A 13,887-nucleotide genomic window follows, 5' to 3' on the forward strand; every position below is an offset into this window, starting at 1 on the left:
AAGGTATCACTCTGAACACACTGAGTGATCAGACAACTGTTAAAAATAGTGCCTGGCATGCCACAAATGCAATTCAATACACAAACTACCCCTGCAGCTCTATTGAAATGATCAGGAAGTCAAAGCAGGGTTTAGGTTTAGTCCTAAAACCCAAAAAAAGCGCAAAACCTCTGAAAAACCTCTCATCTGAAAAATGCTTCTTGGAAAATACTTGGCATCTGTCTCCCCATTCTTCTTTTTAATACACTAGATTTAAAAATACCAAGTAATCCCACAGAATTTGGAGAGTTTTATAGTAAGAAATCCACAGTCCTGTCAGTAACTGATTTAATCTTAGAGATCACTTGAAAACTAGTCCAGGTGAAATTACTGAAGGGGAAGTTAACACCTTGACAGGACAAGGGGAATGACTTCTCACTGCCAGAGGGGAGGGTTGGATGGGATATTGGGGAAGAATTCCTCCCTGTGAGGGTAGGGAAGGGCTGGGATGGAATTCCCAGAGCAGCTGTGGCAGGAATGGGAAAATCCCTAAGGCCCCTTTTAACCCAAACCAGCCTGGGATTCCACAATCTCAGCTGCTACCAAATTTAGGAAGAACCAGGTGCTGTTACCTTTCCTCCAGTTGCCACTGTCTCCTCATCCTGCTCATCTGAAAGGTAAAAATATTGAGAATTACACCAATAAAACTCATTTAAATGCTCATGAGCCTTTCCAGCAACGCAACTGTTTAACTGGAAAGAACATTTAATTTCTTTTGGAAGGGAAGGGAGGAGAGAAGCAAAGTGGATCCCACATCACTAAAGCAATTACACCTTTACCTCTCCCAGGCCAGGGAGCAGGTAAGAATACAGAGGAATGATAATTAGAATTTCTCAACACTTCAGAATCCATAATTAATTATTTCCTCTCCCAGTACCCTACATGAGCCTTGTATAATAAGATATGGGATATGAGTTTGTATCTCATGCCAAGGCTCAGCAAAGCTCAGGGAACTTGTGACTCACCCTGATTCCCAGTAAAAAAGTAAAAATTCTGCTAGAACAGAGCTTGTATGTCATGTTAAAAAATAACAATAGCCTATGAGGGAACAGTTTTGCAAGTGAAAAAAAAAGACTTAAACTCAAATATGTATGAAAAATGAATTAATTCAACAAAACAGCAGAACTAGAGATTGCTTTTAAAACAGAGATTGAAAATATTTAAAAATATCTTTGGAAATACTGGCTGCTAGCAGGACTTGGGTGTGGGGCAGGGGGAGCAGGGGGCTTTACCCAGGTCTGCCACGGTTCCTCCCTTCACAGGCGTGTTCTCACTGTCCTTCTTTGGGTTCACTGCAAAGGGAACAGAGTGATGAGAGAGCAGCAGACAGGAATTATCCAGTCTGGCCTGATTTCCCCGTGCTCTGCTGGCCCTGCCTGCAGTTCAAGAGTTCACAGGCAGCACAAGGGCCTGTTTGTCCCACTTCCCTGAATTCCCAGCTCCACACAAAGCAGGATCTATCCAAGGAGAACTCTGCACTTCTCCCACCTGCCCAGCACATCGCAAGGCTGATTGCAAATCCAAACTGAGGAAAACACAAATGGAGAAATTCCCAAAATATTCTGCTGCCAAGGATGCAGAAGGAATTCTTTTTCCCAGAATTACTGCCCACAGCGACACTTCCCTGAAAAGGACTAAAAGCACTTGATTTGTAGCACATTTTCCACTCATTTAACATCCTTCTTCTGGGGACTTGGCAGGGAAATATTTTGCTCCAGAAAACTCCATCTCCCCCAACACGAACAGGTGAAATGAAACATTCAAGTGGATTGTTGTAAATCTATTTTTAAAAATGCATTTTGTAAATGTATTTTTGTATTTCAAAAGGCCAAAAGGAGGTGAATCTGCTGCTCTTTTCAGCTGTTACATCCCTGACTAGATAAATTTATGGGCAGAGATCACCTGCCCTCATGACCACAAAGTACTTCAAAGATTTGACAAAATATACACATAATTTTAATGCAGTTTAATTTTTAACATTCGAAGAACCCAAAGTGTTTTCATATTTTACCATTTTTGGGAAGTACCACTTCTTCTATGTTGGGTACTGGTGTGGGATCCTCCATGTCCTTGGTGAGATCCTCCTGCTCATCCTCTTCCTTCTGCCCCCTCCTCTTCCCATACAGAGCTGCTTGTCTGGAACACAGCAGACAGAGGCTCTGCCAGATGTTCTCCTCTGGATGTTGCTCAGGATTGAAGAGTCAAACCCTCCCAAAACCACTCAGGGAACAGAGGCAGAACCACCCCACATCCCCTCACAGACCCCAACTCAAGAAGGAGTAATTCAGATTATCAACTCATTCTTGATAATGTTCCAGTTTTGTTTTATTGGAGCTCAGCAGGTCTATAAACAAGACATGAATTTTTAGCTCTGAAGTACTGCCCTCCATACCCACACATAAACCCCATAATTAAGTTTTTATTTGGGTAGAATATTGGATTTTCTTCTTTTAAGAGGTCAAAGCAGCATTGATAACCTTCCTAATCTGTAGGCCACAAGTGCTTCTCTTGACCATTTTGGGTGAAAAGTTGAATGCTTACTGGAACTCAAGCTGCAGAACAAATGTTGTTCCCCCCATTAAGGAGATTTTATTTAGCTCCACGGAAGGTATTTTAAAGTCCACTTCTCAATGACAGCTTAATTAAATGCAGCAATTTATGAGGCTGTTCCCAAAAACCGTGTGTGCACCCTGTGACAGCACCACTAGCCCCAGCCTGGGTTATTTTAGAAGCAGCTGAGTGCCTTTTCCTTTTCTTTCTACTCCTGAGGCTGCCACAGGCCCTGTACTGACCCAGGACAGCCCCAAGTCCTGCCCCAGCTGCAGCCACCACATCTCCTGGAGGAGCCAAAGAATTACACAAACTGCTCAGGAATAATCTCTTAAGCCTATCCAGAAATAATTATGGAACCTCAGGTCACAGAGCTCTCCCCGTAATTATTTCTTGAATTTCTTCCATTTCTTTTCACCTTGAATTCCAGGCCTCAGACACTCACCCTTTCTTCCCAGTCTTTTTCCTGGACTCCACAGGAGTGGGGGGTGGAGAAGGAGAATGTTTCCTCTTCCTTGTGCTGGCTGCTGCTTTCCTGTCCCTCCTCTCCGGGCTCCGCACAGGCTGGGAAGGAGCAGAGCTTTGAGTTATTCCCAAACCCTCCCTCTGCAGTGCTGGATAAAAGGTGATCTGCACCTTTTATCCATGCCACACCAGGATGCCACAGCTGCTCTGGGCACCCTGTGCCAGGCCTCACCACCCTCCCAGCCAGGAATTCCTTCCCAATATCCATCTAAATCTCCCCTTTCCCAGTGGGAAGCCATTCCCTGTGTCCTGTCCCTCCATGCCTTGTCCCCAGTGCCTCTCCAGCTCTCCTGGAGCTCCTTTAGGCCCTGGAAGAGGCTCTGAAGTCTCCCTGGAGCTTCTCCTTCTCCATCTCTATCCATGCAAAGATAAAAGACATCCCTATACCTACAGGTTCCCCTCAGCAGAGAACCACCCACCTCTTCATTTTTCATGGAGATCCTCTGGCGAAAACTCACGGATTTCCTGTTCTCATCCACCTCATAATCCTCTTCATTCATCCACTCATTGAACACATCTGTGTCCAAAATCCACTTGGCATGAACCTGAAGAACAGGAGACACTGAGAGGCTGATGCTTTGGGAAGAAATAACTCCATGAGGGACCTCCCAGGATCAAGGAAATTCCTGGAGCTTCATCAGGTCTGAATGTCCAAATCTCTCCCACTGGTTTCACACACACTCTCATGGCAGAGACCACAAAGCATGAACAGGACTCAGCTGACAGAATTCAACCTCTGCTCCTCAGTCATTTTCAAGCCTCTTGAAGTGTGAGGTGATTTCTCAGAGCTGGGACAACAGCTCTGGGTGCTGAAAATTACCATCCACACCTCCTCAATATACAGATCCCCTTGGCAGATGTGCCAGGACAGTAAAAAAGAGGAAGAGTTGGTCATACCCTGGAGAGACAAGACCAACTGTCTGGATTTAAAACATCCACCCTCAAATACAGTTTGATTTACACAGCTGAAAAAAACTTTTGGAGCTTTAGAGTAATTTATACAATTCATTACTGATTTATTAATATTTTATACAATTGTCTCTTACTATCCATAGTAAGGTTTATCCTCCAAAATCCTGTTTTCCAGTGAGTTGCAGGTTACTACCTGAAGTAAGTGGTGTTTGAACAGAGCAGGGCTGAGCTGCTAACTCTGCAGAACATTGTCAGGGTAACACAGTGAGTGCAGCAACAAATAAAGCAGTGCAAACATCCCAACTGCACCAGCAGGGGAATTCTGGGAAGGAGTTTGAGCCACACTTACCTTCCATGGCTTCTCAGGAATGGGGGGATCCTCAATCTCTGCATCTATTTCGTTGGCATGGACCCAGGTGTCATAGCTAGAGAGGTCAGGAGAGAGCAGCTCAGCCACCAGCATCACCCAGGAACAGTTTTCCTGCAGCTTTGGCAGGTGCAGATCACACTGCTGGGACAGCAGAGCTTTCCACTGAAATTTCCAGGGAATAACCCCTGCTCTGTGCCACAGCAATTGCACCCACCAGAGAGGGAGAGCTCCAGGGCATCCAATGCACTTTAGAATTAAAAACCCCTCAGCTTAAAGTGCAAATCTAGAGATATCCAGGAGGTAAAGGCAGTTCTGAGTCACCCACTCAAACCCTGCTATTAACTTAATTCACTTTTTACTGTTCTCAGGAGTTTAAAGCAAGAGCTACTGGATTCCTGGAAGGGAGGAAGCTGCATCCTGTCTTAGAAACCATTCATTATTTACATTCACTTTTCCACGTTATTCCCTCAAAAGTCTATCTCTTGAGAAACTGCACTGAGCAGCAGCAAAAGCCAAAATACTCTGCAATCAACACCAGGTACTGAGGAACAGGGAAAAGTCATGTGGGAGGACAGATGTGCACACAGCATTCCTGGTTTTATAGTGACATTTATAAATATAGATACACACAGAACCAATACAGAATTGACTACTGATATAGATACAAAAATATTTAAAGGTATCTTCATCTGTATAAAGAAAGAAACTTCAGTGTGATTATTGTTTGCTCTCTTCCACTGAAATCTCCATATGAGATTCAGTTCCTGGGAATTCTGTGTGTGAACAGTAGATTTTAGTAGCCTGAAAAAGTTAATTAAGTAGGAGTCAATACTGGGCTATCAATTCTTTGATTGATTTTCCATAGCCTGGGCTCAGACACCAGTTATTGCAAATACATTTAAGTTACTAACAGCACATGCACTGAATTTTAACATGTTCCAACAGCACAGGGCAGCTTTCTCAAAGAGGTGCTTCAACACTCCTACCTGACTGAAGACAACCCAACTTTAACAAAGTTCAGTCAGGTGAACATTCTCCCTTTAAAAGAAAGGCTCATTTCACCTTTTAAATTTTTCATTTTGCAACCAGTTCCTTGTGGCTCTACAGAAAAACTCCTTTTCCAGCCTCACCCACCTGCCAGTGCCACAGATAGGTATGGATATTTCAGTTTTAAATCAATGGTTAATTCTTTCCAAGCTTTGCACATTGAGATCAAGACTTTTCCATCAACAAACAGTTAAGACTCAGGGTTTCCTTTTCCCCACCTTTCTTTACCTGTCTGGAAAAAAGCCCCAATGTACCAACACCTGCTTGTCCTTTCTCATCACAGGTCTCAGCCACTCATCTGCAAAGGGAACAACATCCAGGTCAGATGTGGATGGAAAAGCACCATATTTCAGTTTTTCAGAGAGTCAGAGGGAAGTTACTGCAAACCTCTCTGCTGGAGGTGTGCTCAGGGCCTGAGCTGGGAAGGGACCTTAAAGTTTATCCAGTGCCACCCCTGCCATGGCAGGGACACCTTGCACTGTCCCAGGCTGCTCCAAGCCCTGTCCAACCTGGCCTTGGACACTTCCAGGGATCCAGGGGCAGCCACAGCTTCTCTGGGAATTCCATCCCAGCAAGGAATTCCTTCCCAATATCCCATCTCTCCCTGCCCTCTGGCAGTGGGAAGCCATTCCCTGTGTCCTGTCCCTCCATGCCTTGTCCCCAGTCCCTCTCCAGCTCTCCTGGAGCCCCTTTAGGCCCTGGCAGCTCTCCCTGGATCCTTCCCTTCTCCAGATGAACATTCCCAGCTCTCCCAGCCTGGCTCCAGCCATGGAGCAGCTCCATGGCCTCCTCTGGACTCTGCAGCAGCTCCAGGTCCTCGTGCTGTTGTTCCCCAGGGCTGGAGCAGCTCTCAAGTACTGAACTCTGCAACCCAAATTCTGAGAACAGAGCCCAGAGCAGCATTACAGGAGAAATGCAGAGGATGTGAACCTCTATCTCCAATCCTTGCTGGAATTTAGGGCTGTTCCCCACAGTGTAACCAGGGCTCTGTCCCACCCTGCTCAAGGTTCTGCTGAGAGCCTGATGTGGCCAGAGACAGACAGAGCTGAGCCTGGGCACAGCCCAGAGGGACAGAGCACAAACCACCCCTGATCCCTGCAAAGTGCAGGGAGCACTTCCACCTAGTGGCCAGCACAGGCCAGGGAATGTGAAAGTGATTGGTGTCTGTGCAACTTGGGCTTGACAACAATGATCCACCAGGTAATTAAATGTATTTAAGATGAAAAAATGAAGAAATCTTTTTTGCTATTTGCTGAAGGAGACAGCTGTGAAATTGCTTTTTTAGGACCTTGCACTTCATCCAGGCAGATTGAACTTTAACACAGCCAAACCTCATCGAGCTCTCCTTGCTGCTGCTCCCCCACTGCCCACCACACACAAGGACTGTACAGCATTCCCTGCAGAATTCCTGGACAGATAGGAACTCAGAATCAGGGAATCACTGAGCTTGGAAAAGCCTTCCAAGATCAGAGTGCAACCACTCTCCAGCACTGTCCCTTGTCCCCAATTGCCACATCCACACAGCTCTTAAATCCCTCCAGGGATGGGAACTCCACCCCTGCCCTGTGCTGACTGACAGCCCTTTCCAAGGGGAATATTCCCAATATCCAAGCTGAACTTCCCCTGGCAGAACATTATCCACAATCCAGACAGTGTTCCCCAGGAGCAAGGTGGGAACATACTTTGGTGCACAATTCTGCAACTTCTCATGCAATTAATTACAACATTACTCCTACTTAAAAACAGTAACAGAATGTTACCATCATCCATTGAGGTAGGACTTGGATACACATGGTGGGTAGCCTTGGATTTCTCTTCAGTGACTGTTCCCTGGGGGAAACAAGGAAGAAGAGGAGAAACTCCATGAGAAACCTTCAACACATCACCCCAAACCTCTGAGCTGCTTCTCTTTACCCACAACACCCAGGAACTGGGGTGGGGTAGGGGGGAGACCACAGCAAGGGGTTAAAAAAAGAAAATAATCCAGGTAGTGAGGAAGCAAAGTTGGCAACAAGATGAGAATTCAGAGGCAGAGCAAAGGAAAGAAACCCAAAAAGCAGAATGGGGGCCAATTTCTGTTTTCATCTCTTCACATCCCTGTAGAGACAAAGCTGCTTTAGAAACCCCTTAAATCACTCACAGATACAGCGTGGAGCTCACTACAGACTTCCTTTATGAAAGGAAAATTGACTCATTCACTCTAATTTAAGCAATAACACCCATCTTGAATCAGCCAAATAATTAAGAGCAACTTGTGAAAATGTGCCCAACTGAGGCTGAGACAATGGTTCATAATCACAACACAGGAAATGCATTAAATCTGGAAACAAAACGTTTTGGCTACAGCTGTGAATTGTCCTGACACAAAAGCCATCAGAGCATCCAGAGGTTGCATTCCAGGGTATTTCTCTCCAGACAAGTGAGAAGACTGTTTATATTTTTAGGAAATGAAGCCAAGAATTTTGCTCAGGTCATCCTTTAGCACCTGGAATTCTGAGGGCAGTGTTGGAATGTCTGAGATACACTAAGGCTGCCTGGGCTCTGCTCAGCACCAGCAACAAAAGAGTGAAATAAAGCAAAAACCAACCATCATTTCAAGAGGCAAGCTTCCTTCTGCTGTCCCACACATCTGGAACAGCTGCCTCACTCACTGCTTCAGTCCCAGATTTGGACAAAGCAGTAGTGACAATAAATCAGCCAGGCCTGTCCCCAGCTCACCCAGAGCAGCAGGTCCAGATTTGCTCACAGAGCACAGCCAGGATTCATTTATTCTTCCATGGGAGGATAAAAACCATTTCACAAGTGAGCTGCTGCTGCTGCCCTGTGTCCCCAGACACCCCCAGGTGTCACCCAGGCCTTTTCCCTCAGAGCTGACCAACGTTGGGCACAACTGTGCTGTGTGACACTCACCTGGTGACGCTTGACAATGTCCTTCAGCTTGTTGGCCAGCTTCAGCTCCATGTCAGGAATGAGGTAGATGGTTGGTCTGCTCAGACAGTTGTTCTGTGAGAGAACAGCAAGTTAAACAACTAATCAGGGGATGATCTGTGGCAAAAAATGAGAATATTCCTACTAAAACTGCCATGCTGGGAGTCCAGTGGAGCCTAGAGCAGTAATCTCAGCTCCAGGACATTCCCTTCACACACCTCCCCAGCAAAGCCCTGCCCAGGTTTTTATTATGCACTGAAACCACTGTACAACAGCAAGGGGATTTTGTAATAACAGTATTGTTGCTTTTTGCTGTTCTCTTTCCTATTTCCATTCCTACCAACACCTGAAAGTTATGCTTTGACTGTATTATACACTGAACTTGGCTTTAGAGTTTGAAAAAAATAACGTAATATCCCCATGCAGCACTTAAAAAAAACCAAACTTCAAATTAGACTTCACAAAGTTGCTTAATAGATATTAAGATAGATTATAGATATTTATGCTTAATAGATATAAATAATGATTTGTCTGAGAAAATGAGACTAAAAACGAACTCTAACTTGAAAAAAAGGCCAATTTAGATCAAACTGAAAGTCAGCCATGGAATGGGTGTGTACAGCACCAGTTACTCAGTCCCAATGGTGCCACTTCCACAGTGGGGACACTTGGGGTGTTTTCTCCTACCTTACAAGTTCTCCTCACTTACAAGTTCTCCTCACTCTCTGCATATCCACAGAGTCTCTCAGTGGAAATATCCTGCATTTTTCAAGCGAGGACATGAAATTGTGACTAAAATGGGTGGATAGGGAGGGGAAAAGCCCATATTCCTACAGAATCCCAGGATAATTTCCTGGGTCCCAAGGAGTGCCCCGAGCAGTGGTTTTTGGGGAACTCTTTACCTGCACCAGTGTTTTCTCAATGTTCATGAACATCTCCACATTCCGATCCATTCTGGAGGGATTCTGCAGGTCAAACCTCCTCCTGTTGAGGGAAATGATTCAGAACTATGAACTCCCAGTGCCCACCTTGCAGCAGTCCAGCACATTCCCCGTTCCACACAAACACTGGATCATGGCAGCGGCGTAAGGACACTTGGAGCACAATCACAACTATTTCTGCTGCACTCGGCACCCTCACGAGCAAGAAAACCACAATGAACCAAATCAACAAATGCAGCTGGTTTGTGAAATGTTTAGGGGGAAAAAAAGAAGGTTGACAGTGTGCACCAAAGTTGTGCATTCCACCACAGTCACAGGGGGGAATTAAACACAAAACCACGATGGATTTCAACGACCAGATGGGAAAATTCATGACCGAGCTCTCACGGTTCTCTTACTTCTAGCTGCACCAATCCACCAGCCCTGGGAGTCCAGGAAAACCAGCAATTCCTCTGCCTGATGTGAGAACAAACCACCCCCAGAACACAGGCAGCTAATAATCCATGTCAGCGTTTTACAACAACCTTTACTGGACCCTGGTGCTTTAAATTTTGGGATTTCCTGGACAAATCACCACAATTGTTACAATACCAACGGAGATTTGTCCATCAGAAATGGGGGGAGCACACAAAATCTGAGAATTCCTCCTGGGAAGCAGCATGAGAGTCCCCATTCCCTCTGCTGTACCCCCCTGACCTATCACACATTCAGAACTCACAGATGGCTCAACCCAACTGAGGATTTGAGTGGTGACCCCCAGAGCCTGAGGAGGGAGAAGTTCAGCCCCAAACCACCCCTCACCATGTACAGCACCAGCAGGGATTGCCATGGAGGAGTTCAGCCTCTCCCAAAGCCCCAGGAGGTGTTTAACCATCAGGCTGTGCTCCTCAGATGTAAAACATGACCTGGGGCACACCTGCACCTCCCAGCTTTGGGAACGTGCTGCTGCTGGAGTCTGGAGAGGCTCCCTGGGTCTGAGGTGGTGGCAGGGTGTGAAATCCAAATCCCAAAGCAGTGGGACAGCCTGGCACATCCTCCCCACGAGGGACTGACAGGCTGCAGTCACCACCCAGCTCAAAGCAGTTACTCCTCAGCCAAGGAGTTTCCTATAAACACATCCCTGTTTCCAGCAACAAATCCCTTTCTCCAGCTGATGAATGTTCAGAGAAGGTGAAGGAAAGCAAAGATTAGCCCCAAGCCCCGTGACCACAGCAGGGTGTGACCCCACTGAAGCAAACAAGACACCTCAGCTGGGAGCACCAGCTCCTCTCCACTGGAGGTTCTGGGATTTTCAGGAGGTGCCCAGGCAGGTGGTTCTGTGGGAACACTCTGAGGTGCTGGGCAGCTCTACAAACATCCTCTCTCAGGGGAGATGGTTTCTGTCCCAAAGCACATTCTGCCCTTCACACTAACCACGTGGCAACAAATCAAATATGAGATCCTGGTGTATTTACTGCAATCACCCTTTTTGAAAGGAATTTAGGACCTCGTTGTGTGCTTTGAAAAGTTCACCCTGACTTGCAGAAGTAGGGCCAGACATCAAGGCTGTCAGGTCACTGTTAATAAAGTATTTCACACCTATAATATAGAGGATTTTAGAGTCAAGATAGAGCCCCTTCTCCAATATTCAGCCATGGTTTGTATCCAAAACACCCAGAATGTTTGGCTCCATGGGAGATAAATGCCAAATAAACACCTACAGAACTCTTGGTACCTGTGAGACAAAGACACTCAGGGCATGACCAAATCTTCCACATTTTTTGCTCAAAACCTGCACTGTGCATCCAAGGAATTCTGTAAGTCCCCAAATCCCTGCCTGCTTCAGAAACCCAGAGAAGGACATCAATACATTTAACAACAGCACTTTTTTAGCTGCCCATTTGGATAAAATGGCACTAAATTCTTCCTGTGCTCAGCTTAAGAGACTCCCTGTGCCAGGTTTGCTTGGGCTGCAGTGAGGGCCAGGTATGTCCAGCTCTCAGACATACCTATTGTGGCGAGGAAAGGGACTTCTCCTATAAGACAGATCAGTCACAAACAGGTTAAGCAGGAGCGAAATGCAGACCATTCAAAAATCAAATCAATCACAGTTCAGGCAAACAGCACGGATTATTTGGTTGAGTCAGTGAGGGACACATTCCAGGCTCTAGGGCTGATCCTCAGAGTTAAATGTAGGATTACTGCCCGCTACGTCCCACATGCACACACTCCAGGCACTACCCACACTAATCCTGAGGCAGCAGCAAGGGAGGGAGAGGGGAGGAGGCAATGCAGAGCTCAGCTGGGCTGGGCAATTGACTGGAAACCAGATTGGCTTGGTAAAGTTGGGGTATTTAAATATGCAAATATTTCTGCAGTTGGAACCGTTTAATTCTTGTGTCTGAAGGCAAAGAGGCAGCAAGACACTCCTGACAAGCCCCACTGCAAAGAGGTGTCTGTCCCAGGAGTAGGAAAACTCCTGAGAGCAACTTATTCCTGATATATTCACCTCAGACAGAGCTGATATGAGGATAAATAACTCCTAAAACCAACCAGCCACTGTGAAAGAACCTTATTTTGCCTTTTAAATGGCTCTTGTGTGTAAAAACAGCCCAGTCAATTCCAGGAACGCTGTTACAGACTGGAAACACCTTAAAACTATTCAGATTCATGTACAGGAACAATCTCTACTTAATTGTATAGATTATTTACATTTATTGACTGTTCATCCTCAGTTTTTTGCTCAATGTTCTCAAAAAGAGTAACTTCAAGGCCAGGTTGGACAGGGCTCAGAGCACTCTGGGACAGTGGAAGGTGTCCCTGCCATGGCAGGGGTGGCACTGGATGAGCTTTAAGGGCTCTTCCAGTTCAAGCCATTCCAGGATTTTATGATCCTATGCTGCTGTTCCCTTGGGAAGAGGATTATAACTTAAAAACAGGTTAAAACACTCCTGGGATGTCACCTGGTGATTTTTCATACCAGCACTCACAGGGGCAGAGTTTCTAAGTGCTTAAACTCCCCGTTTTTGGAGCAATGAAAATCTGAGAGTTTATTAGAATCTGCAAAGCTTCATGCTTTCCCAATTATAACTAAACCAAATAATCAATACAGTAACAAAGATCTACCTCTCACAGATTTGAGACTCTGATTCTGGTTCATTTGCTCAGTCAGAGAGCAAGGAAATTCAAAAAGAGCCTCAAACTTATAATTAACTCCAACTACAGCCCCAAAACCTTAAACTTGGCCAACTTCTCTTTAAATTTAGAAGTGTGGGGGTGTGTCTTAAAAAAGCTCCCATCAGCAAAACAGGAAAAAAATTCCCTCTTCCCATCTCCACTGCCTTGCCTGCCCGATTCTCCAGGAAGGATTAAACTTTAGGTAGTTTGCATAAGCAATTCATGTGCTTGGTTTCATGCAAAAGGTGTATAAACCAGAAATAAACACTTACCAGCCCTGTTCATTCTTATATTTGTAAGCAGCACCAAGAATGTGACATAATGTACCTCCAGCTTTGAAATCCATGAAGCACTTTGCCTGGAACCCAAAAAAAGAGGAAAAACAGGGACATGCAATTATTTTTTAAAAATACAGATTTTTAGCTGAATTTTAGACATAGAACTTATCAAATAAAAAGTTAATTTTCAGACAAAGCCCTTTTGGAGTCTGAGGTTCTCCTTTAAGAATGTTTTCTGAAGATTAAATGCATTTGGATCAAGCAGAATTCTTTGTATTTGCAAGAACTTGATGTATCTGAAAGCTCCAAGTCCTTCCTTGAAAAAAAAAAGTCCATTGCAAAGCTGTAAAAACCCAAAGTACTCTTTGAACACCCATTTCATAGTAAATTAAACCTCAAATTGTAGCTGTCAGGGAAGCAGCTCTTCATCCATGTGAGAACATCAAACCAGATCATCAGCAATGAGCACCTGAAGCAGAGATCAGAAATTCCACATTCCCATCCCTGCAGCAGGGAAAGCTGCTTGTCAGGAGCTGCAAAGCCATGGTGCAGATCTGCCCTAAAACATCACATCCACCTCATTTCAATCCAGCTCATGTCTTCCCTCTCAGTTCTACCAGAGCACTTGAGTCACACATTCTCGAAGCAAGAATTCCACAACTGAATTTCAAACAGGAGCACAAGGAGGCTGGAAGCTCCAGGAGTCATACCCAGTCCTTTCTCTGAAAGATTATTGAAAAACAAACCCCAAACCAAACTGTTTCCTGTACAAAAAGCTCCATTTTTCTGATACATTTTAGTCTGGAATTGCATTTGCTGCTTTCCTGATCTCTCTGGACAGGATGGCTGTGCTTGGGAAAAAGCAGCTGCTGTCAAAGTCATGCTGGAAATGCAGACAGACAGATGGCCCAGCTGCAGGCAGGAGCAGGGAGAGGCAACATCAGGATCTGCTTTGATTGTGATTTATTTTGTGTTTCTCAGTAAATATAAAAAACTTGTGCAAGGCACAAAGCAGAATGTGGGGAGTTGTTTAGAGGCCACCATGGGTTTTCTGCTGGGAGCAGAGAGAGGCCAAAGCTGGAGACACCCCATGGACAGCAGCACTCCTGGGAAGATGCACTGAGGAGTTCTCTCCTGCTGG

General features: G+C 45.3%; 1 protein-coding gene across 1 annotated transcript in view; it reads right to left on the minus strand.

Moving 5' to 3' along the window:
- Positions 1 to 13,887, minus strand: part of SMARCC1 (SWI/SNF related BAF chromatin remodeling complex subunit C1) — a 60,052-nt gene that overhangs the window by 38,863 nt on the left and 7,302 nt on the right. The window contains exons 3-13 of the mRNA XM_085050013.1: positions 12,741 to 12,826; positions 9,274 to 9,355; positions 8,354 to 8,446; positions 7,204 to 7,273; positions 5,672 to 5,741; positions 4,376 to 4,451; positions 3,534 to 3,659; positions 3,035 to 3,153; positions 2,051 to 2,175; positions 1,272 to 1,331; positions 612 to 649 (exon numbers count right to left, since the gene is read on the minus strand). Of these exons, the coding sequence (XP_084906139.1) occupies positions 612 to 649; positions 1,272 to 1,331; positions 2,051 to 2,175; positions 3,035 to 3,153; positions 3,534 to 3,659; positions 4,376 to 4,451; positions 5,672 to 5,741; positions 7,204 to 7,273; positions 8,354 to 8,446; positions 9,274 to 9,355; positions 12,741 to 12,826 (945 nt within the window). The remainder of the gene's footprint in view (positions 1 to 611; positions 650 to 1,271; positions 1,332 to 2,050; positions 2,176 to 3,034; positions 3,154 to 3,533; positions 3,660 to 4,375; positions 4,452 to 5,671; positions 5,742 to 7,203; positions 7,274 to 8,353; positions 8,447 to 9,273; positions 9,356 to 12,740; positions 12,827 to 13,887) is intronic.

Source organism: Lichenostomus cassidix, chromosome 2, assembly GCF_008360975.1.
Source record: "Lichenostomus cassidix isolate B80296 chromosome 2, HeHo_3.0, whole genome shotgun sequence".
In the NCBI taxonomy this organism is placed as follows: domain Eukaryota; kingdom Metazoa; phylum Chordata; class Aves; order Passeriformes; family Meliphagidae; genus Lichenostomus; species Lichenostomus cassidix.